The sequence below is a fragment of the Watersipora subatra genome, chromosome 2 (genome assembly GCF_963576615.1).
Source record: "Watersipora subatra chromosome 2, tzWatSuba1.1, whole genome shotgun sequence".
In the NCBI taxonomy this organism is placed as follows: Eukaryota; Metazoa; Bryozoa; class Gymnolaemata; order Cheilostomatida; family Watersiporidae; genus Watersipora; species Watersipora subatra.
Window position 1 is genome coordinate 61,882,732 of NC_088709.1, and position 21,764 is coordinate 61,904,495.

Sequence of the window (21,764 nt, forward strand, 5' to 3'; positions counted from 1 at the left end):
ATTTCACTACTTCATGGTCTTCAGAAGTCTGAATATGATGGCACATTCATTAAGATTCAAATAGTTCATATTAAAAAATAAAATTAGCAATTTTTCTCTCATCATGATTTCGAGTAAATTTCAAGTAGTAGTGATTGTTCTTTTTACATAAATTTATTAATACTATATACTGTTGAGTTGATAAGAATTGCTGATAGTATAGTTTGCTTTAGCTGGATGTATTCTATTTATCAGTAATTGCCTCCATTGATTTATTTTAGTCACTCAGTAGAACTTCATAATGAAAATGTTCATCATGCTTTGTAAAACCTAATAGTAGCAGGAATCCGTCAAAATTGCAAATATCAATTTGTACAATGCTCTTACAATAACATATAAAAAGTTTATTGGTGATGAACATGAAAAATATGCATAGAAGGCTAATATAAAAACTAAAGGTTGTGTGCACTTAACTGAACAAGAAGTCTATATCATGCAAATGCGCTACTGCAATTGCCAGAAGACTTCAAAAGTTTTCAAATATGGTAATATTGTTGATTTGTATTTTGGTTGCTTAAAAAAATGCAATTTTGAGTGTCATACTTGTGGAATAATAAGTGATAGTGTAATTGCCTTTGGCCAAAATTTATAGAAACATCAAATTACAGAGAAATATTTCATGAAAATAAAAAATAAATAACATATAAATATAATATAACTGCAAACAAAGCTGAAAGCAAGTTTTTATTTTTTACCGAGAGTTAAATATTTAAGCTGTAATAATTGAGCTTTGACTCCTTTCCCTTACACGAGCTCACTATTAAAGTGTTGCCATTTATGTCTATATCGACAGAGTTTCCACTTGTATCAATCATAGGAACTGTCAGTCTAGCCACCAGCTGGCCTAAAATAGAATATTAGACCTTCTGAGAGTTGAAAGTGAACATCAATTGGAATACCAATGTTGGTATACCGACTATGCTGAATAGATAACAGCAGTTACAACTAAAGCACCACTATTTGAATTGCTGAGGAAGTAAAAACTCTTTAATGGATACTTGTTCTGTTATCACAAAATGGCAAGAATTCAAAGTCAAAGTGTATACACTGAACCATGTTTTAGAGTTTTTAAAGAACTTTTTGTAAAATCATTGGCACATTCCTAAAGCTTCTTAAACCAAATTTTTTAGAAACTAATGTTTTTCAATTTTTAAAGTAAATGAGCTTTTACCTAAATTTTAACATGTTTGCTACCTATAATCTTCAAGTACTATATATTTATACTTATTCGCAAATTATATATCATCTTGAACATAATAAATGATTTAACAAATTAGATCCTTAAATTTTTTAAAGTCATGTGAGGTAACTTTAGACAAATCAGATGCTGTTAGCAAACTGAATTTTATAAAGTAAAAATTTTAAGTGGAATAATATTGACAAATATTCATTCCTTGACCAAGAACTAAATTTCAGAGTACTCACGAAGTAGCAAGCTCTCTTTTATTTTTGACAGACTTAACTAACACCTAGCAAACATTTGTTTCTAGTTTGCCGGAAAGCTGTTCATGATGCAATAATTATAAATTAGACAAATACCAGTTTTTCAAATGTTTAAAAATAACAGTTTTAAACTTTAATTCGAATTGTTTTTTAAAGGAAGATTATTTTATGGCAACCTCTAGGCAAACAAAAAGTTGTTTCGGAAAGTTGAAACGCACTAACAAACATCTTATGCAACTGGTTAGTTTTAAAATTAGTTAAAAAAAATGATTGAAACAAAACTGAATAAATCAATGTAAAACCCTGAAGGAAAAAATTATTGAAAATTGTGCTTCCTTGATGTCTAATTTTCTTTTCTCTTTGTCATGCGGCAAATTCTTTATGGAAACATGTTCACTCAAATAATTTTTTTTCAAAATTCACCAGGTAAAAACTGAGAGTTGACCATCCAGTGTGAACAACTGTATAAAAGTTTTTGCATTACCACAAATAGTAGTATGGTACTAAAAAAAGGCAAGTTCATAATTTCTATGAAAGTTCTAAATTCTGCAACTATTGAACTAGTCAGAAATACAGCAAACATTATCATTGAAAATTTATCGTAACTACAAGTTCTTCATGGATTTTCTGAGAGAAAAATTTGAATAATGATTTGATAGAAAAGACAGAGTTTTCGATGTTGTTACAAACTATTAAGGGTCTCTATGTTGTTACCAACTATTAGGAATAAAGAATTATATTAGTATTTTACACTTTTTTTTGCCCATAGTATATAAAGCTTTGTAAGCTGCAAAAAAATTCTGAAAGTGATTTATGAGTATAATGAGCATTGGAAGAAAGCAAACAAAAACCTACCGCTCTGACTGCTGAGGAATGCCAGCTCTTTGTTACCAAACACACAGACCAAGTCCTCTCCACAGAGAGATAGTGCTTCTGGGTAAGCTACCTGTTGACACTCCCATTCCGTTAAACCAGTAGAGATGCTGATTCTTTTCACCAGTGACTTTTTCTTTGATGTGACAACAACTGATTCACTGCCTACTTTGCAAATGGAGGTGTTTCGACTCAGCATTGAACAAGCTATGATTTTTTCAACATTTCCATCGAGAGAATAAACAGTTAGTTTCCATTTTTCAAAGTCAGCTACAACTACTTTGTCTAGTACAACAGTAAGCCTAACACTGTCTAACCGGTCATCGCGGTACCATTGTTTGATGAGTTTGCCAGTAAGGTCATAGACATTGATAGTACAAGGTTTGTCAAAGTTAGTTACAAGTGCGTAAAGTCTATCATCGTGTACCTCTATGCCATAGGCCCAGTGCCAGCCATCTAACCTCACTATTGTGGTTTGTTTATAACTAGAGTCAATTACGTCAATAGTGGATTTTTGAGTTCCAACATATGTCTTGTTCTGGTAATGACAAACTGCGTGACAGAAAGAGCCAGTGTCATGCGATTTCACTAGTGTGCAGGAGTTTAGAGGACAGCTAGCTGATGGGATGTACTTAAATCTATAGGATATAATATCTGCAGTCACAGCCTCCACTTCTAAATCACGTCTCTCATCTAAAAAAGAAAACGAATCATTAAGTGTTTCTATATAATACATCTGTATAGCTAATCAAAATAGATATATTTGCAAGAAAACTGCCAAAAAGCTTTAGTTACCTCATGCATATTGGGCAAAGCATTAAAGGCTAATTTTCAGTACTTTTTGTACCCAAAGCATTTTTACAATCACTTTAAAAGTGTTTTCTTAGAAGTAAATAAGCTATGTTGTTATATTTCGATGTTGCTAATATTGTTAGTGAAAGTATAAGGCATGAAACCAAAAAGACAATCCAAAGAGTTGTACAATCAGCTCAATTATACTTTAGTATGTAAGTGTCGGACAGTTAAATTTATAATTCATAGCTTTTCAGATTATTTAAAAATACTTTTCAATTCCTCAAGAGGTCAACCAACATACAGCTATTTTAAGATCAGGCAATAGCCATTTGACCAAAAAGAGCTATTTATTTAATATTGGCGACTTTTCAAACGCATAATGTTTTAAAGCTTTTCAAATGAATAATGTTTTAAAACTTTTCAAATGCATAATGTTTTATAGCTTTTCAAATGCATAATGTTTTAAAGCAATCAAGGCTTACCTATTTTACTACATGAAGGGACCAATTAATTCTAGACGACCTAACGCATTTTAGTACAAATTTTTTTTGCAGTATTGAACATCAGTTATTTATGATCTATTCATAATTTTACATGTATATACAATATGACGAACAGTAGAAATGTACTTTAGCATCACAATATACATGTCTTTATTACAAACTACAAGAGTCGATGCAACTAGAGCAAGGTTTGTATTATTGAAAAATATATCATTCAATATTAAGTATTTTAGAAAATTTCACAGAAAATAATATGGTTAGTCGGTTGGCTTTTTCAAAAGAGCTTTATAGTTAATAGTTTATCTAAATGTCTGTAGAACTGAAGCAAAGTGGCCAGTTTGATTTGGTTATTCTGTGAAGCTCTACAAAAATGTAGTTTTATTGAAAAAAATATTTCTACTTTCTAGTTTTTTCGAAAACAATTAGGAAAATGTTCAATTCAATACAAAGTAGATATTTATAATTTAGAGAAAAATTATATGTACATTTTTGCTTACCTTGAAAGGATAATTTCTGCACATTTTGCAAAATGAGGGATGGAAACGATGCCTTCAGAAGTTGGTCAGCTTGTTTCTGTATGTCCTTGTACTGCCGTATTGTATCTAACTGAGAAACAAAAGATAACTTCATGTCAATTTTTTTGGCTTTTAGAATAATGGTGAAAGAAAAATTTAAAGCATCAAAACCAAGATTGTGCCATAAAATTATTGCTAAAATAATGGTATTATATGTGCCAAGTTATCTTGAAGCTGTTCATTCTACTAAGCCGCAACTCCAAATTGCTCTTAAATTCATTGAAGCTAGCCACTCCTCAAACCGGGGCAGATAAGCTCAACAAACCTGCAGGCTAGAAAATACCAGATGAGAAATAGAACAAAAATACTGACCCAACACCAGATAGAGTGAAGCCAAGCTATCTAACTCAGCAAACATGTAGAAAATAAAATCTGCTTGTGTCTCCTCAGAACCTGTCTGCTGTCTCTTAAACTGATTGAAACACAACAACTTTTCAATTATTTAAACTAGTATGCTTTCTGTCCTGTGTTCCATGAGAGATTGTATGTAATAAGTATGCACATAACTAATATGTATTGTGATGAAGTGGCTGAGCGGCTCAAAAGTTAGGACATTCGTTTGAAAAATAGAATGTTCTAATTAGATCTCAATGCGAGAAAATATTTTTGTCAAGGCTCTTAAAGTTTCTTCAGACAAATGGAGTGACCTTTTGTTTCATTATAGTAACTATTTGCGTAAATTAGTATGCTGATAATTGAGGAAACCATTAGTTCGGCTTTTTATATGATATTTTAAGAATGTAGTTGATGAGCAAATCCTTAAATATCGCAAATAAGCTTTAATAATGGTTTGAAAGTACTCCATAGGAAATCACTTTTGTAAGTTTCTGATTGTGGAATTAAAATCGAAAAATGTTTTAACATTTTACAGTGTCTCTTGTTTTTACCCTTATATCAGTGTTATCAAAAGGTTGTTAAACCTACTATTTAGAAAAAATAGCATGATTACATAATAGGAAAACAACTACTACAGAGTAGCCAAATAATCCCCATAGAGAAAGGTAGCATCACTGAAAAACATAAGAAATCAATAAAGAGTTTGCAGTATTTCTGACGTTTATCACTTTATGTTGTTTTTCCACAGATACTTTTTAGTACAAATGTTCAGAACCGAGTGGCAAAACACTAAAATCTTAGTGTAGTTTATGTAAGGTTATGTAGTAGTTTTCCAAGAATGCATTTCTACAGCATGTTTGACAGAAAATGTAGTAAACTATTTATTTCAGTAGCTTTCTACCTAAGGAACAATTTGCTTGGCATGGCTTAACTTTAGTTAGTGTCCAATGTTTTTTAAATTGGCAAAAAAATTTCAATATTAAAAACTGGATTTAAATATAAAAAGTTATTTGAAGCGAACCTTTTCAAATAAAAATAGTGATTTTTTGACTTTAAAAACAAAATAAGCGTGTCTACTACCAACAAACAAACTTAACTTGGCACATAATTTTATTATGAGCTGTCAATTATATACATGTTGCGCGAAAACTATCGTGATGTTTTAGAAGTCTGAATTATGAGTGGTGAGAATATATGTTGAGATTAAAGCAAGTAAATTGTGGGCTTTAAACAAAATTTATTCACCACTTTAAAAGGCAAAACAAATGTGATATGCTTCCAACACTTTATAGTGCTTTCAAAATATAAACTTGATGTGGATGAAAAATTGAAGCACTGTACAAATTTTTTTGCAAAAGTAACTTCAGTCTTAAATTTGTCGTATTCAATAACAAACAACCAATTGCCTGTCGGACTTTTGCAGCAAAGTTAATGATACTGAGGCAACCTCTTAATAAACTTTCTTATCAATATTTAGCCATTTACTACCACTAACTGAAGGTATGAATTTGTGGAATATTAAATATTTAAATATAGTCTTAATAAGCTTGTTTCACTCAAATAATTTTACAGTAACCCAACTAAAAACAACATTACCGGGACTTTCCGCTATGTTACCCTCACAAGAATGTCTTAGCAAACGGTTCTATAATATTCTAGAAACCTTATCTGATAATCCTTATGGTTTCGGGTTACAACAATTTTGCCACAGTTTTTTTGCAGAATGCGTTGCAAATGTAATATGATAAAGTGTTACAGAGTGTTACACGAATATACTTTGCTAATTTTATTATAAAACATTGTCATTGAAACCCCCAGCAATTTGTCAGGAAAGCTACTTAGGAATGTTTAAGCATAAGTATTCAAATTATATTGACACATAATGTAATTGGAAAGTTTTGGTGCAACCTCAGTTTAGCCTTTTAATGAATGTTCATACAATTGTAAGGGGAAATTAATTTTTGTAAATGTTGTCGTGTAGACATTCATGAAAAGTTTGCTTGAAATAATATGGCAACCTCAGAGTCAGCAACATTTTGACTTGAATATTCCTTTAAGGTTACGGGAAACTTAATTTTTGAGTGATAATAGATAATGATTGATATTAACTGCAAATAAAAAAAATCTGAGCAAGCTCGATGTCATATAGATGTTTACATTGATTTGCAGGGTAAAAAGAACATTACGGTGCAACATATTTTTTCTATCAAATCCATTTTTCCAAAATGGTATGGCAAAGTTTCTCTTAAAATAATGTTTAAGGACATTTGATTGTAACATTTTATTCTTGCTAATTAGCTGGCTCTCTTAGAACTTTGCTTGATAGCCTTAGTGTAGCCTTAAAAGTCTTATTAGGCCTCGGCATTCATTTGCATTCCTTGAAATTTGGTAAGTACCACCACTGGAAAGTTAGCTAACATCTTTGAAACAATATCATTGAAAGAATATTTACACAGTTTTTCGTCTTATTTTCCCGATTAAGCTGAAATTTTGTTTGAGACTGTTTGCTCAACGTAGTACAAATTTTCTGCGTTAAAAACTTTTTACAACATTCCCAAAACTTCAAAAAGGTACCTAGATATCATCTTGTGACAACTTTTCAGGTAAATGTTTTTGAGATTTGTTTGATAAGTTCCTGGAATATTTTAGAAGTTTAACAATTTCTTTTTGAATTCTATGAACTTGCCTGGTGGTTATTTTTTATTCTGGCCTCCAAATCTGCTCTTTTGTTAGAGACAGTGGTAAGCATGGTGCCAATTTTATCTTTCATAAACTCTTTCACTTCTTCCTGAGTCCTCCTTCGAGACTCTAACAGTTTTCTCTCCAACTCTTCATACTTCTCTTTAATTGCCTGAATCTGATAAATCCATATTGAAAGTTAAAACAACATCCTGCACACATGCAAGTAAACATCTAGTTAATTAGAAAAGCAACAGCGCGACATATGCACAACCAGTTACTAAGTGTAGCCAGCATGGTAAAATCAATTTGAATTCATCATCTATAATGACCCAATCTGAGAATGTTTGAAGCACAAACACTTTGGTCTTGTTAAAATCTATGAAAAAGTTGACAAATTACAACGAACCTACAAGTGAAAACATTTGATGTTCAAACTAAACTAGTGGGTTGATTTATATAGAATGGTAGTTCCCTATCATTCTTCAATATTCTCCTTCTCATCGGTTCAGTGCAAACAAAATTTTAGTTGTTTTATCAAAGTTGTTTCGAGGTATTGCCATACACTGATAACATAAAAATCCATTCAATCCAAAATTCTAAAAAAACATGTGCATAACTGGTTACTGTGACTAAGTGTAGCCAAAACGTTACAAACATTTTAAATTCTTTATCTAGAATGACCAAATTTGAGAATATTGGAAGCAAAAGAATGATTTTTAGGTTAACCCTTTGAACTTTAGCCGTTCTTGTTAGTGTATCGGTAATCTTTTAAAATTTTTCAAGCGGTATATCTTACTAAACATGTCTATCCATGCTTATAGTCTAGTGATATATAGTCAAACACTGGTAAAAAAGTCTAAAAACACACAACAAATGTCAGAAAATTGGCAAAAAAATTTAATTTTACAGTTTTTTGGGCTGAAACTTTAAAATTTTTACCAAAGTCTGAAAACCGTTGCATTAGCATCATATCTTTAAAACAAACACTCATAACTATATTCTTAATTAAAATAATCAGCAAAAATATTGTTAGTACTACATAAGTTTATAGATGCTTCCTAATTATCTATTACATACCAAAAAACTAATCGTATCATATTTTTCCATCATGTCATCTCAGTAAACTTGTTATAATAACAAAGGAAGTAGATAGAGACAATTGAAAAATGTTAATACTAGAAGGAAAAGTTCCTGTCTATTATTCTATGCAAGAATTAATTTGTTTAGCTCAAGCGCTTACTTCGAAACAGGGTTTGTAAACAGAGCCATGGGAATGCAATAACACTGCCTGTCAGAGTTCTGACATATGCTACTCTGAATATTGGCCGTTAGGTTTGAAAGAGTCAAATTTCATAGAAACCTTTCACAAAAACCAAAGATTTTAAAACTACATAAATTAAGCCACCCAAAACAAATAAATGTGAGGTCTCTTTTAAAGAACTGTTGGCACTATGAAAAAAACTATAACATTGTTAATTGGATTAGTATGGTAAAAGTTACAAAGTAAGCTAAAAACAGTTGAACAATGTTGCTATTTTGGACAATCAAAAAACCGATAGTCTAGTAATAATTCTATAAATTAAACAGCACGAGTGAAAAGTTGATAATAAAATAAATTACAGTATGTAAGAATGTAAGTTTTAAAACTATGTATAATGGCTAACAGCAAATGCTTAAAGTAAGTTATATAAAGCAGGGATTAATCTAAGCTAATATTTGAATACTTTTAATATGATTCGTTTTGCAAATTTAATTAGTAAAGACTGGATTGCCACTAACTTTGCATGGTCATATACCAGTAACTAAATTGCAATGCAAAATATTTGGCTCACAACATTGGAATATTTTTGTTAAAAATCTAGTAATTCGGAATAAAGTTTAATTCCTGATGAAATTTTCAATATTTAGTCACTTCATTAAATCACTGATCATACAGATTTTTTTATGCTTTGCCAAACATATATGTTTGTTTATCAGAACTAAAAAAAATTAGTGCTTCACCAGACAAGAAATTTTGTGGTTCCTAAGAAAATGAATAATAACACAATAATAACACCATGGTAATAGACTGAACCACTTCTATTGACAAAAACATTCTCATTGTTATACTGGTTGATTACAAAGTTATAAGGGCATACAAAAACTTTTACTAAAAACAGGTAACATCTTGCAACCAGTGAAAACTTGTTTATTTGTTTTTTGAGCACCTACTGAATGATTGCAGTCACTAAAGTCTTTAACTAATCAATATTTATGAATTTGCAATTATATGTTACCCAAAATAACTTACCTGTGCATCTCTTGTGTTGTGGAGCTGCTTCAACATGTTTTGAGTTTCTTTCTCCATTTCTGAGCACACTTTTGAGGTTTCTTTAAACAGTGTGGAGAGTTCGTCTTCTTGTGTGACCATAGCGACTACTAGTTTGTCAACTTTAGATGTCAGTTGACTTCCAAGCTCTGGTAAATTGACCAACACATGAGCCTTGCCTATGAAATACATTTAAATTAATTGACAAAAGCAGTAATGTCACAGGACAATTACAGTTTCTAACCATACAAGTTCTGCTGAAATAAAAATGTCTTAAGTATACACTTATGAACATTTGCTTCACCTTTTTTACAAGTGTTCTTAGGAGAGATGCAACTTGTGCAGAATACAGTCAAGCAGTTTTCACACCCTAAGGTGTAACTTTCTGTTTTGTGTTCAGTGCAGTATCTGGTTTCCAGCCGTTCAGCCTGCTCTGCATACTGTCGGATGGGCACTGTTGTATGTTCATCATGGAGTTCATTGTGCCACTAAAGATAAAATATGTAGTCTTTACACTTGTGAAAAGTTTATAATATAATGCCTTTAAAACACTCTTTAGTTAGAAAAGCAGGTGTTTTTTGAAACCTTAGCTGTCATGTGCATCAGACTTTGGATTGCTCAGTGTACCGAGATGAGTAATAGAGCATATTATGCTGCTTGCAGTTAACCTCTGAATTTCTCATAGCCTCATTTCCCTTTTAATTTTTATTATATTATTCTTAGTGTTTTGGCAAATATTAAAATTATTATTTTTCACCCCCTTAGCAAGCACTGCAACATAACCCACATTAAAACATTGCGGGTTATGTACATGGCAGCTGTTGTCACCACATGAGTGCTTTTATAAAGCAAATTATTTTTGTTGAAACATTTATTGTTAGGAGTTGACAGCGCACCATGTCAAAATAATTTTAGTCAGTAATCAAACCAAGTTTCTTTGTGTCAAAAGATGCTTGTTTAGGATTGCAAAAATGATACAATCAAAAACCAACAACTCCTAAATATAATCTGGTATTTTGTTCGATGCTTGATTCTGCTTTTATAACACATTATTCTTCGGTAAAGGCAATCCCAAAACTAGATTCATGATACTCATCTAATGATTAAAGTAGGAATACTGTTACTACTATCATTACTAGGAGACTATCAGATGACCGTGACAACTTGTTAGATGTACATGTAGTAGCAAAAACAAAAAGTGACAGTGATTCAGCTACAGAGTTTTTTGGAACAACTTTGGGTCAGGATGTGAAATTTAAAGCAATGAAGAAGGTTGTAGTTGCAACCTTGTGACTAGGGTGAAACAATGCTAGTGTCAGGACTATCATCAGGAATTTTATAAGCGACAATGCTTTTCTGATTCGAAGGGTTGATGCAGTAACCACAGTAGGTGCTGAACCAGTAGGTTATTTTAAAAAGCTTTAGAACCATTCAATCAAAGCGGTAAATCTTAGTAAGAATTTTCAATCACAAATACTAATAAATAGAAACAGTAATTTTTTTTCAAAAAAGCCTACTACTACAACCTTACTTCAAAGTAACCGCTATGGTAAAAATGTTTTGGGCTCCAAATCAGTGTACGCATTTGCAAGGGCAAATGCTTTCAAAAAATCATACTAGGGTATAAATTACATACCGCAATAAAAATGAAAATGTTTGAATGAGTTAATCTGCATCATAGAAGCACATATATTATATATATATATATATATATATATATATATATACAACTCAAATTAGTAATAAGTTTATTTAATACAAATTCACAGATAAAATGAAAACGTTTAAAAAAGTCTATGGCAGAGTGAAAGCCCGTACGCTGACATAGGTTTGTTACACTGAGATAAGTCTCCAGTGACAATATAGTTACGTAGATGTGATATAAAAAATGAACCATTGAACTTCTTTATAAAAGTTAGTTGCAAAAACTTTGCTAACAACAATTACCTGAACATCAAAAGCTAACAATTACTTGATCAGGCATTCATTAATTATTTTAAAAAAAGTTTTGCAACTTATAAAATGTGTCATTAACTTTTCAGATTATGTTTCACCTTTTGATGATCTCCACAAAACTTTTTATTACAGGTCCTGCAGTAGACAACTGCTAGAATTTTCTCGCTTTTCTTTCGGCAGGCCTCACATTCATGCTGGACTTTTGTTGAGTCGTATGTTGGGAGTTCATCAATAGCAACATCAAAAGTTTTCCTAAAAAATGAAAATTGCCATTTCTCTCACAAAAACCAAAAGGAAAATGTCAAAAACTGTTTAATAGCTTGAGATAACACTACCCAGTATAAAAAGTAAAAATAAGTTAGTTAGGAGACTGTGGAACTACTTGTGAAGATTGTATTGGAAATTATGGAGAAATAATAGAAAGCTAATGATGCGAATTGACATTGAAGATGTGCATTTTTGTTAACTTATTTTAAAAAGTACATCAATCATGCACCAAGCAGCTGAATAAAAGCGATAAATAAAATAAAAAAGCTGTTTATATCATACGATAAGTAATTAAATTTATAAGTTAAGTCTAGATGTTCTTTTTTTGGAACTAAAATAGTAAACTTGAACAAAATTGGAACAGGTTAGGCAGTTTACACAAATTTGACAATCCAAAAAACATAAATTTGCTGTAACATAAATACTCATGAATCAGATTATTTATATTGAAGGAGCATAAATATAAGCCTGTATAAGCTAAACCAGTGAAACTCACAAAAATTAACTAACAAGATATAGAGCAAAATAAGCTATAGGGCACCCTATCATATTTTAGTCAGAGCTGTAGGGGATATTTCAAAGGAATAATTTCTACCTGAGTTTTTGCTAGCTAACATCAGATTATATCTTCAATTAAGTTAAACTGAATTGAAAACAAGCATTTCTCATTAGTATCAGTTTGCAACCAGAACATGCCCAACTGTTCCAAGTTGACACATCAGCTAAATGCTAGTAAACATATCAGCGCTTTGCAATATATGATGTTTGATTTTGTCTGTTACAAGCTAATCAATTATGAAAAAAGCTATAAACATTTTTCTTGACCATTTTGGAAAACTCAACAAAAGTACATATATTTTTTATGTCTGAAACACTGGAACTCTGAATTAATTTTCAAAATATCATTTAGAATAAAATAAATTTATGTAGGCTTTTTCTACAATTTACGATTCAAAGATAATTGTTTCATATGTTATCATAATTTAGGAAAAATATATTAAGATTAGACATTGTCATAATTAGTCAATCTCAGTAATGAATCAGTTTACAATACAGAGAACTCACTCGCAATCTTTGCACCATACTTCTTTCTGGATTTCTGGTTGACTATCCAGACATTTTTTGCATGAAACATGGCAACACGGGAGCACTCTAGGGTCTACCAGTTGCTGGTCTTTAGAACCGCAAAATACGCAATGTGCCATCAAAGAGTTCTCTGTATCTGCCATTGCCTGCAACGAATGTCATTGCAGAGTTCTCATATTTAATTTCACACAAAATGTCATGTTCATGCTTTTCCAAGTTCTGTATGTTGTTTTGAAGTGTCGTCCTGCACTGAAGTATAATAGACTTGACTGAAACCCATTTTAACATAAAAAGACATGTAGCATCAACCTGGTTTATAACAAGCCTTTGCAGTGTTCAGATGTTCATACTTTTGGAAACAAATACAATACTGAAAATAATCCATTAGTTAAACTATTGCAATTAGGTAAAGCACTTTTATGTTTAAATCCTCTAGTTTAAAAAAAGTTGATTACTATAGCCTGCCAAACAATTTTGAAATCGATAGTTTTGATGTTTTTGTAGTTCATGGATCTATTTGCAATCATTGCTTTTGGGTATCATTATGTTGAAAAAACAGCTGTGAAACTGTTAAAAATGACTCTGACCGGTTATAAAGTGCTAAATAAAATTATTTTTTCAAAAATGGTTCTCATAGACGCGCCTTTGCTCATATTTTGATAAGAATATCCTAGATAAAGAACATAAAAAGCAATTACTAAAGTAATTATGCATAGTTTACACGGGAAACAATTTAGCGGCAAAGCGCAAAGACAAAGGCCACCTGATTAGCTGATTTCTGGACCAAGGTCGAGTTGACCACAGCAAAAGACTTGACCCTCAACAAACCATCTTGGCATACCGAGTTAGCAAATCCAAAAGCTGATGGAGCCAAGACTATTAAAAAGGTGTACCCTAACACAGGAGCTCATATATATAAGGAACCCATATGAACCAAGGAAAGCAGAAGCAGTTGGCAGTCTAACTGCATGTTTTTCATTGTAACTTGAACACATTGATCCTATTTACGGTACTCATATAAATCTGAAATATATATATATATACATGTATATATACATATATACAAATATATATATACACAATTTTTTGTTTGCACTCGGTGTCTTTACTCGTATAGAGCAGCAAAGGGAACCAGTGATTTCCTTTACATTGGTGGAAACAGTAGAATTCCGGATCCTAGTTTCACAAAAAGCTGAAAACCTTTTAATGCTCTAGCCAAGGCTATCCTAATGATAGTAAAGAGAGCACAGAAAACGAGTGACCAGAGGCAAGAGACATCCCTGAATTCATTTAGCCATATTACCTTGGGCAATACCGCTTTCTGACAATTAATGATCGGTGTCACTGCTAGCCTGAGAGACTTACCATATGCCAGTCTGACCTACTCAGTAGACACTTAAAAAGGCTGCCTGGCAGATTCCGAAGTTTTTGGATCCAGAAAATTGCTTTGCAAGGCAAATATAGTGCAGAACCAATCAGGACACAAGCCATTGGATGGCTTCATTCTGGCAGTTATTTCCTCAACGAGAGGTTAGAAGATTCACCCATCTTTCCTTATTGACACTGGGTACACTACAAACATGCTGAGCACGCAAGTTTTTACAAGCTCTTTTATTGCGCAATGGACTGGTTGAAGAAGAGTGACAGTCATGGTCTCATAGGAGATTAGCCCAGTCCACGATTCTACGGAGTCATGCGACTGCTTGTATTGCTTCGGGATGTAAAGACACCGGAGACGCAGGTGGCCTAAGATTGGTCGACTACCAGAGTGCTTAAAGAGTTGTGAGGCTCCCTGGGTATAATAGACTACTACTAAAAGTATGTACCTAGTTTCTATAGCTTTGCATGGACTTGCACCAACTGATTGGCAAATATGAAAAGTAGAATCGGGGCAAGAAAGAGCAGATGGACTTTGAAAAGCAAAAAGATCATCCGTTCTCGGCTTTTGTACTGGCTACTCTGACTTGAGCCGACTGTATATCCAAAATATAAATACTAGTGGCTGTAGAGTGGATGGTGTGCCGCTACAAGTACAGGATGACACTGAGCGTTTAATAACATTTTTAGCAAGGCTTTGCTGCTTGCCAGGAGAAATTACTATGTAACCCGGATAGAGCTGATTGCCTTTGTAAAGAACATAAAGCATTTTTAGCCACATCTGTACAATCGGTTGCTCCTTCATCATGCAGATCACGCTTTTTTAATGGTTATGCCGGCAAAAAGAGACCTCGAACCAGGTGGTCAGGCAGCTAAAAATCTTAGCTGAGTTTTAGTAAAATCTAAAACACAGCTAGTTCCGCTGCAATGGTCTTGATTGTATCAGCCTACAGACCTGTAAAGGCTGCCGGCAATGAGAGCTCATTGAGCAGACAAATGAAACTCTGAATTACAAGAATCTTGCTCTTGAAAATCAAAAAAATTACTAGTAAGACTAAAAAAACCAACAGCTTATTTTGAAAAAGCCTGTAATTCGTTGCTGTCTTTCCCATGTTCTGGGTCTAGAAAATGATTAATTTTGTTTAAAGAAAATACTCATACTTGCCTCGATTGTGAACTATTAAGTCTTCAAATCTCTCTCATGAAAAACACAAGCCTCTTGTTGTCCGTTGTGCAGTAGTAGCAGGTTTACTTGATAAAGAAAAACGCAGTGTATTATACTTCACATTACGGCGTGTAATTTTAAAGCATTAAACTAACTTTTTTATCCATTGCATCTCAGATACCATTAAATGTTATTTACCCATGTCTGAAAACTAAAAAAAAGTTTTCTTACAGTGCATTTGAGAGCTTTTGACAAGTCAAAAATTAAACCTAAAACTAATCAAATAGACATAGACAAAACATTCTGATGCGAGTACTACCACTCTAAAAAAAACCTTTTGTAGCTAGAAAGTAGGAATAGCTTTTTTGAACTAGTACAGACATTGCTTTAGAAATAGTGTGTTATACAAAAAAAAACAGCGCAATTTTGTGCAAGCAATGAATATCACATTTCAAAATATACATGTGTATAGAATTAAATTTAATATAAAAATTTTTTACATATTCTCAGAGACACTACAAGGAGTTCTACAATCACCACATAAATGGCCAATACCATATCATCTTTTCTAAAGAGTCTTTTTTAGATTAAAGTGAACTTTTTAACTTTCTAATTATTACTAATAGGTACTTACTGTATTGAAAACTTAAGTATTGAAAACCAACTTGTTTGTTTTTAGTGGGAAATTAAACATTAGCGTAAACCTGAATGCATGCTTAATCGTTTTACTGACAACTTAAAGCCTTGCTATATGCATTTCTTTGAAGGTAAAGCTAATATAAGGTTTTAGCTAGAAAAGACTGTGGCCTTATAAGTGGTGTTGACTGATAGTCTGCCTAGTTCTATGGAGCTAAAATTTCAGAGCATTGAAACAACAATAAGCTTATTCAGACCAGGCAATCTGCCATATCAGATTTTTATTGAGTTACCAAAGAAGTATTTTTGCTAGCCTCGCCTAAACTAATCGATGAGGAACAATTGCATAATGGCAATTCTGTAACAGTGTTTGTTAGTGGTGGAAAAGAGCAATCAATCTTTCTTTCTTCTCAGTGTCGAAATATGCAAAGTTCAGCAAATAATATTGTGTAGATAACTTGTGAATCTGCAAGCAAATTTCCTTCCTTCATAAAGATTGATTGAAGTTTTCTCAAAAAACTATCACATGTGTTTTTTTGGTGTAAGGTAAGTAAACTTAAAGGCACAAATTTGGTGGATTCAAAGTTCTGCTGAGATTTTCATTTAAATATTTGTTAGTTCTGGTTAAGTGGTGCATTAAATATTGTGTTACAGCAGCTGACGATCAATAAAAATTATGACCTCTTATGTTACAATGTTACAGAGCTCTATGCGCATGAACAAAGTGACATATGTGAGTTCGCTATTATGGGAAAGATTGAGTTGTTAATAGTGCCTAATAATCACATCAATAATTTGAAATAATTTTTCAAAATGTACTTTTTACAGAATTATTTCTTGCCAACTAAAGTCTATTTAACAGGATAGTTTTAAGAGCAGCTTTTGAAAGCAATTACAGACAATGTCCTCAACTTGATCTATTTACGAGCCCATGATCAAATTTATTGTTTTGTGTACAATCTCTACGCAGCTTTTGTAAACAAAAGTACCCTGGCAGTCTATTGTTCCACGAGTGATCATCAAGTATATGCAGATAAAGCACTTCATTCAATCTCATTCTCTGTTCATTTAATCTGCAGTACTAGAGGCCATCAATTAGCACATGTCAGAATGTCTAGCTGCTTAAGTTTGAGCACCACATAAAACATTTTCTATCTTAAACTCTAACCGTGATTTCAGCCAGACAAACGCTAGTTTTATCAGAGTAAATTTTAAGCTGACCAGTCTATATCACCCTATCAATACCAGGAAATGCTGTGATCATTGCTTCAGTATTAAATATATTGTAGCTCAGTCTAAAAATAGCAGAAGTTATGGGTTTTCCAAGTCTTTAAGTTACAGGCGAAGCTTCATGTTTGGCAAAATATATCATCACAGCTCATAATGACAGCCAACCAAAACATAGGCGACAACAAAAATATTGGTAAGTCAGTAGTTTGTTAGGCATAAAAATACAGAAAGCTAAAGAGTATTTAGGCTATTCAAACACAATAGACTTAAAATAGATCATTTGCTGTTTAATTCAGCTAAGCACCTTTAGCAATGAAACACCTACTCATTAGCTGTATTCTGTTTAAAGATACGTTGAATGAAACTGAAAGAATTAAAGCAGGTCAATGCCTTACAGCGTTAGTTATAGTAACTTTTCTGGATTTTAATATATTATTTCCTTAGAGATAAACATATTAGGAAATGCCTGAGTAACAATTAACATATACAATGTTACACGATATCTTGTTCTGAAATGGAACATAACTTACTGTCTCAGAAACAGTCATGAAAAATATTGTACGTCATGAATTCTGCCTTATATTCACACTATTTTTCTAGAAAAGTAGAATCACAGAGATATTGGTGGCACAAATGTACTTCCTAAATCTGTCAAAAAATAATGTAAAAATGCATTAAGTGAAATAAAAATTCTAATAAAGTGGTTTTTGAACACAGGTTCTCAGCAAACATATCAACCATGAAATTTTATTAGAAAATTAATAGACAAACAAGCTGATTTCATCTAAAAATTATTTCTATAATACTTATTTTTTATTTTAACCAGGAAAGCTAGAGAGAATTCATCGAAATAGCCCAAAAGCAATGCTAGATAATGTCTGGTCAGAAAAGGCTGGAAGCAATCAAATAGAGTGATCCTACATGTTAATATGGTTTCCTTTTGTTACCCCATCATACAGTTTTAATGCTTATTGTCAATATTAGGTTGTTAATAAATTTCAAGTTAAATAGATAAGAGACTGAAATCCTTGTGGTTGACTTGATAGTGCAAGTGCTTTGTTCCGTTCAACTATGTATTTTTTTCCATCAGGCAATTAATCATATTTACAGGTGTAGTTGAAATTTGCTAAATTTGAACCAATAAACGTAATATGTCATTTAATGCTAGTGCAAATGTATTGTTAGTTCAACTATTTGAATTGTCCTTTAGGTCATTGTTCATATTGGCTTAGCATTTCCTAAATACGAGGCAATAAAACCAATATAGCATTTAATGGTACTGCGAGTGAATTTTAAAGTTTGCTATAAAGATCAGTACGCAAGCCATCTAGGGAACCATGCGAGATTGCCATGTGCAATACTTTTATGAATAATTATTCTAATGAAAGAATACTTAATAACTATCAATCGGTATATTGATAGTCATTCTGCATGAGAGAATGTTATGTATATGGCAATATGAATAAGTTTTCCCTGATGTAGCAAGTGATCAAGTGGTGCAGTCAGTAGCATGCTTGACTCGGAATTCAAATATATTTATTAGATATTCTAAGGGAATGATCATCTTTCCAAACGCTATTAGCCTCTTTGGAAGAATAGAAGGACGAACAGTTGGACCGACAGGGCTCTTACTGTAGTAAAATTGATCATTTAGGCAATTGGTCATATTTACTTATGTAACATCTGATAGTTATGATCAACAAAACTAATACCGCATTTAGAAATACTGAGTTAAAAATATAAAGTTTAGAGAAATTACATCGACCTGAAAACAACAAACTTCTATGTGATCAGTGTTGAAAATAATGTGAAATATGGCTCTGTGGTTGCAGACTGCTTGCTAAATAGTACTGTTACATACCTGCATTTGTGCTAGATACCCGTATTTGTTTTCAAAAGATTAATCCAGAAGACAGTTGCTAGTAACAAAGAGACTAGTAGCTTGTGACTTCATGTGTAGTAATAGCGGATTCGCTGTTTGCTTAGCGGCTGGGTGGCGTAGCGCCATGAGGTTGAATAAACAATAAGCTCATTCAAACACAGGGATCTGTGAGATCAGATATCTATTGAGTGAACAATGGCAATTATTCGAAGCTAGCTTATGAGCATTGAAGTGGAACAATTCATACAAAGAAGTGTTCTACTGACCTGTTTGGTATTGATTAAAAGCTTTCTTTTCAACTACACAGCGTGACTGTGTGGTGAATTGTTTTAAATTAGTAGCCTATGTGCAGGCTTGAGCTCATATGACAAAGCCTAGAGTATATTTCAGCAAACATATTCTGCATGCATCATAAATGCCAAATTATGAGATTCATTTCTAAGAGTTCTCAGCAGAAATCTTTGGAATTTTATGTTGTACAAAAAGTAGATGCATGTAAATTGCCAAATTTATTTTAAGATCTGCCAGAACTCATCTATTTGGTCAGTCAGAAAATAAAAAAAATTAACTTGAATATTTATATGATAGACTTTGCAGTAACATCAGTTTTGTCAGTTTGTATCAAAAAAAATTGTTTCCTAACATTCATTGTTTTAGAAAAGTTGCATGACTATTCATTCTTTGCACTCTGACCATCTTGAGAATGGTAAACAATTGTTTATTATATTAAAAACTAAGAGTTGTTATAAACTAATTTTCTTACAAAAATTGTAAGATATAATTGTTAAAAATACAAAAAAAACGTTTTTTTCTCTTTTTTTTGTCTTCTTGTAATATGCAATTCGCAAAAGTGAGATAAGCGTAAAACAAGAGCAGAAGTGGTTTACAGAATTGTTTAGGTAGGACTCTATTTGCCCAATTTTATTAATAACTCCAAAGAGCTTAGTGATACAGAACTTTATAGGCCTTTTTAGAGTGAATTCATGTTATTGCTTGATGAGGAGTTGCTGAAGTTTATTTAGGCACATGCTAGCGATAATTTTGCGCAATTCTTCATGACACTTGCAATAAAATCGTTTGTGTCTCTCAACCATTAGATTTAACAGGCAAGTTTGTAACTACATATTGACAGTTTAGTTAGAATCAGAATAAGAAAGTGAGAATATAAAAATGAAATTGAGAGGTTTTCTAAATAGCTTTGAGATAATCACGTGTTTAGTCAGCACTAAAGCTTTTTAAAACCTTTTTACAAGTCAGACATAAACTAAGAAACTTAGGATTCTGCCTGTACACCACTGAGAGCTATATTCATTCTTGATAGCACATCATTGATATATGGAGTTTTATATTTCTAGTTCAGTATGAAATTTTTTTAAAGTCAACTCATCCTTGAAAAGAAATTTTTTTGTACTGACTAAACTTGTTTTCCTAAAAGTGCTTGCACCCAAATTTTGTATTGTAAAAGTTATGTATCATACATTCAGCAGAACTTTGGTTACTAAATCTTTAAACCTTTTACTGCCCTAAGCGAATTCATGTGGAATCTTTTATCGACTGCTTCGTATTAACTAAATATTATTCATTTGTGACAACCCAACAAAAAATATTTTGAACTTCTATGACATTGAAAAAAGTTTTCGATCATTTCTTTCAAAATTTAGCTTATATGGGAGAAGAAAGTTGTGATCTTTGATCTGACATTTTCAAGCAGAAAATGTACATTTTTTCTAATGATCAAATTTTTAATGATTATGTGGCTTTTGCAAACCATCTTGTTTTAGAGAAAAAAAGAATATATTTTGTTGATAACACCTTAGTTACATCAGATTTATACTTTTGTAAATCCTCAGATAATAAAAATTACAGCACTGACTCGGACAGCTGTAAAAGTAATAGTTTTGTCTGAGTAAAGAACTTTGTAGAGTATCGTAATAACTTTGTAGAGATTTGTAACTTCGCATGGTTTTTGAAATGCACAATATATATGTGGATACCTTTAATTCGTTTGTATAGTTCTGTTCTTTAACATGTTGGCAAGATAACTTACGCAACTGTCAATAGACGGCTTAGTGGCACTTAATTCCCTGTTGAGATTTCATGACGTAACTTGGTTGCACTCATTGTCATGTTGTTTTTACTTGCTGCTTGCTATTTCTGTGTCTTGCATATACGATTTGATCATGCTTGCTTGATATAACGAAGGCAGTTTATCTTTAGCCATCATAGCGTTGAGTGTAATGAAGAATTTCCACATGCCAACAACACAAACCCACGACTTTATAACATGATGTCAGGATTTTGTGCTCTACGTCAAATGTACTTATTGTACATACTGAACAAGACTGACTTTTAACATTATTTGAAACTGACTGAGACACAATTAAGGCGATGGCTGATGGTGGTTTAAAGCAACTAGGGAGTGATACTTTTTCTTGTCAGAGATTAATACAGATCCAAATGAAACCTTTCAAAATTGGACAGCCTGGTTGCAGCAATATGACTTTTACATGCTGGCAACGAAAAAGAGCAAGAAGGCTCAAGATATTCAAGTGGCTACACTGCTCACGATACTAGGTGCTCCGAGACAAGAGGTTTTCAGAACTTTTATTCT

General features: G+C 32.3%; 1 protein-coding gene across 1 annotated transcript; it reads right to left on the reverse strand.

Moving 5' to 3' along the window:
- Positions 1 to 740: 740 nt before the first annotated feature.
- Positions 741 to 19,208, reverse strand: LOC137388422 (uncharacterized). Its single transcript, XM_068074907.1, has 9 exons — positions 19,133 to 19,208; positions 12,843 to 13,009; positions 11,609 to 11,762; positions 9,859 to 10,042; positions 9,537 to 9,733; positions 7,247 to 7,421; positions 4,151 to 4,255; positions 2,338 to 3,048; positions 741 to 883 (listed from the first exon to the last, which is right to left on the reverse strand). Exons 1-9 carry the CDS (start codon positions 19,136 to 19,138, stop codon positions 741 to 743), a joined length of 1,842 nt encoding a protein of 613 aa, XP_067931008.1. The 5' UTR covers positions 19,139 to 19,208.
- Between the last annotated feature and the right edge of the window lie 2,556 nt (positions 19,209 to 21,764).

What these genes read in the sequence shown, in the direction of transcription:
- LOC137388422 (XM_068074907.1), bottom strand. An exon ending in GTATGGTGCAAAGATTGCGA is followed by an intron (nt 11,763 to 12,842) that starts GTGAGTTCTCTG and finishes TTCATTTTTTAG; the next exon opens with GAAAACTTTTGATGTTGCTA. An exon ending in GCAGAAATTATCCTTTCAAG is followed by an intron (nt 3,049 to 4,150) that starts GTAAGCAAAAAT and finishes TTTCTTTTTTAG; the next exon opens with ATGAGAGACGTGATTTAGAA.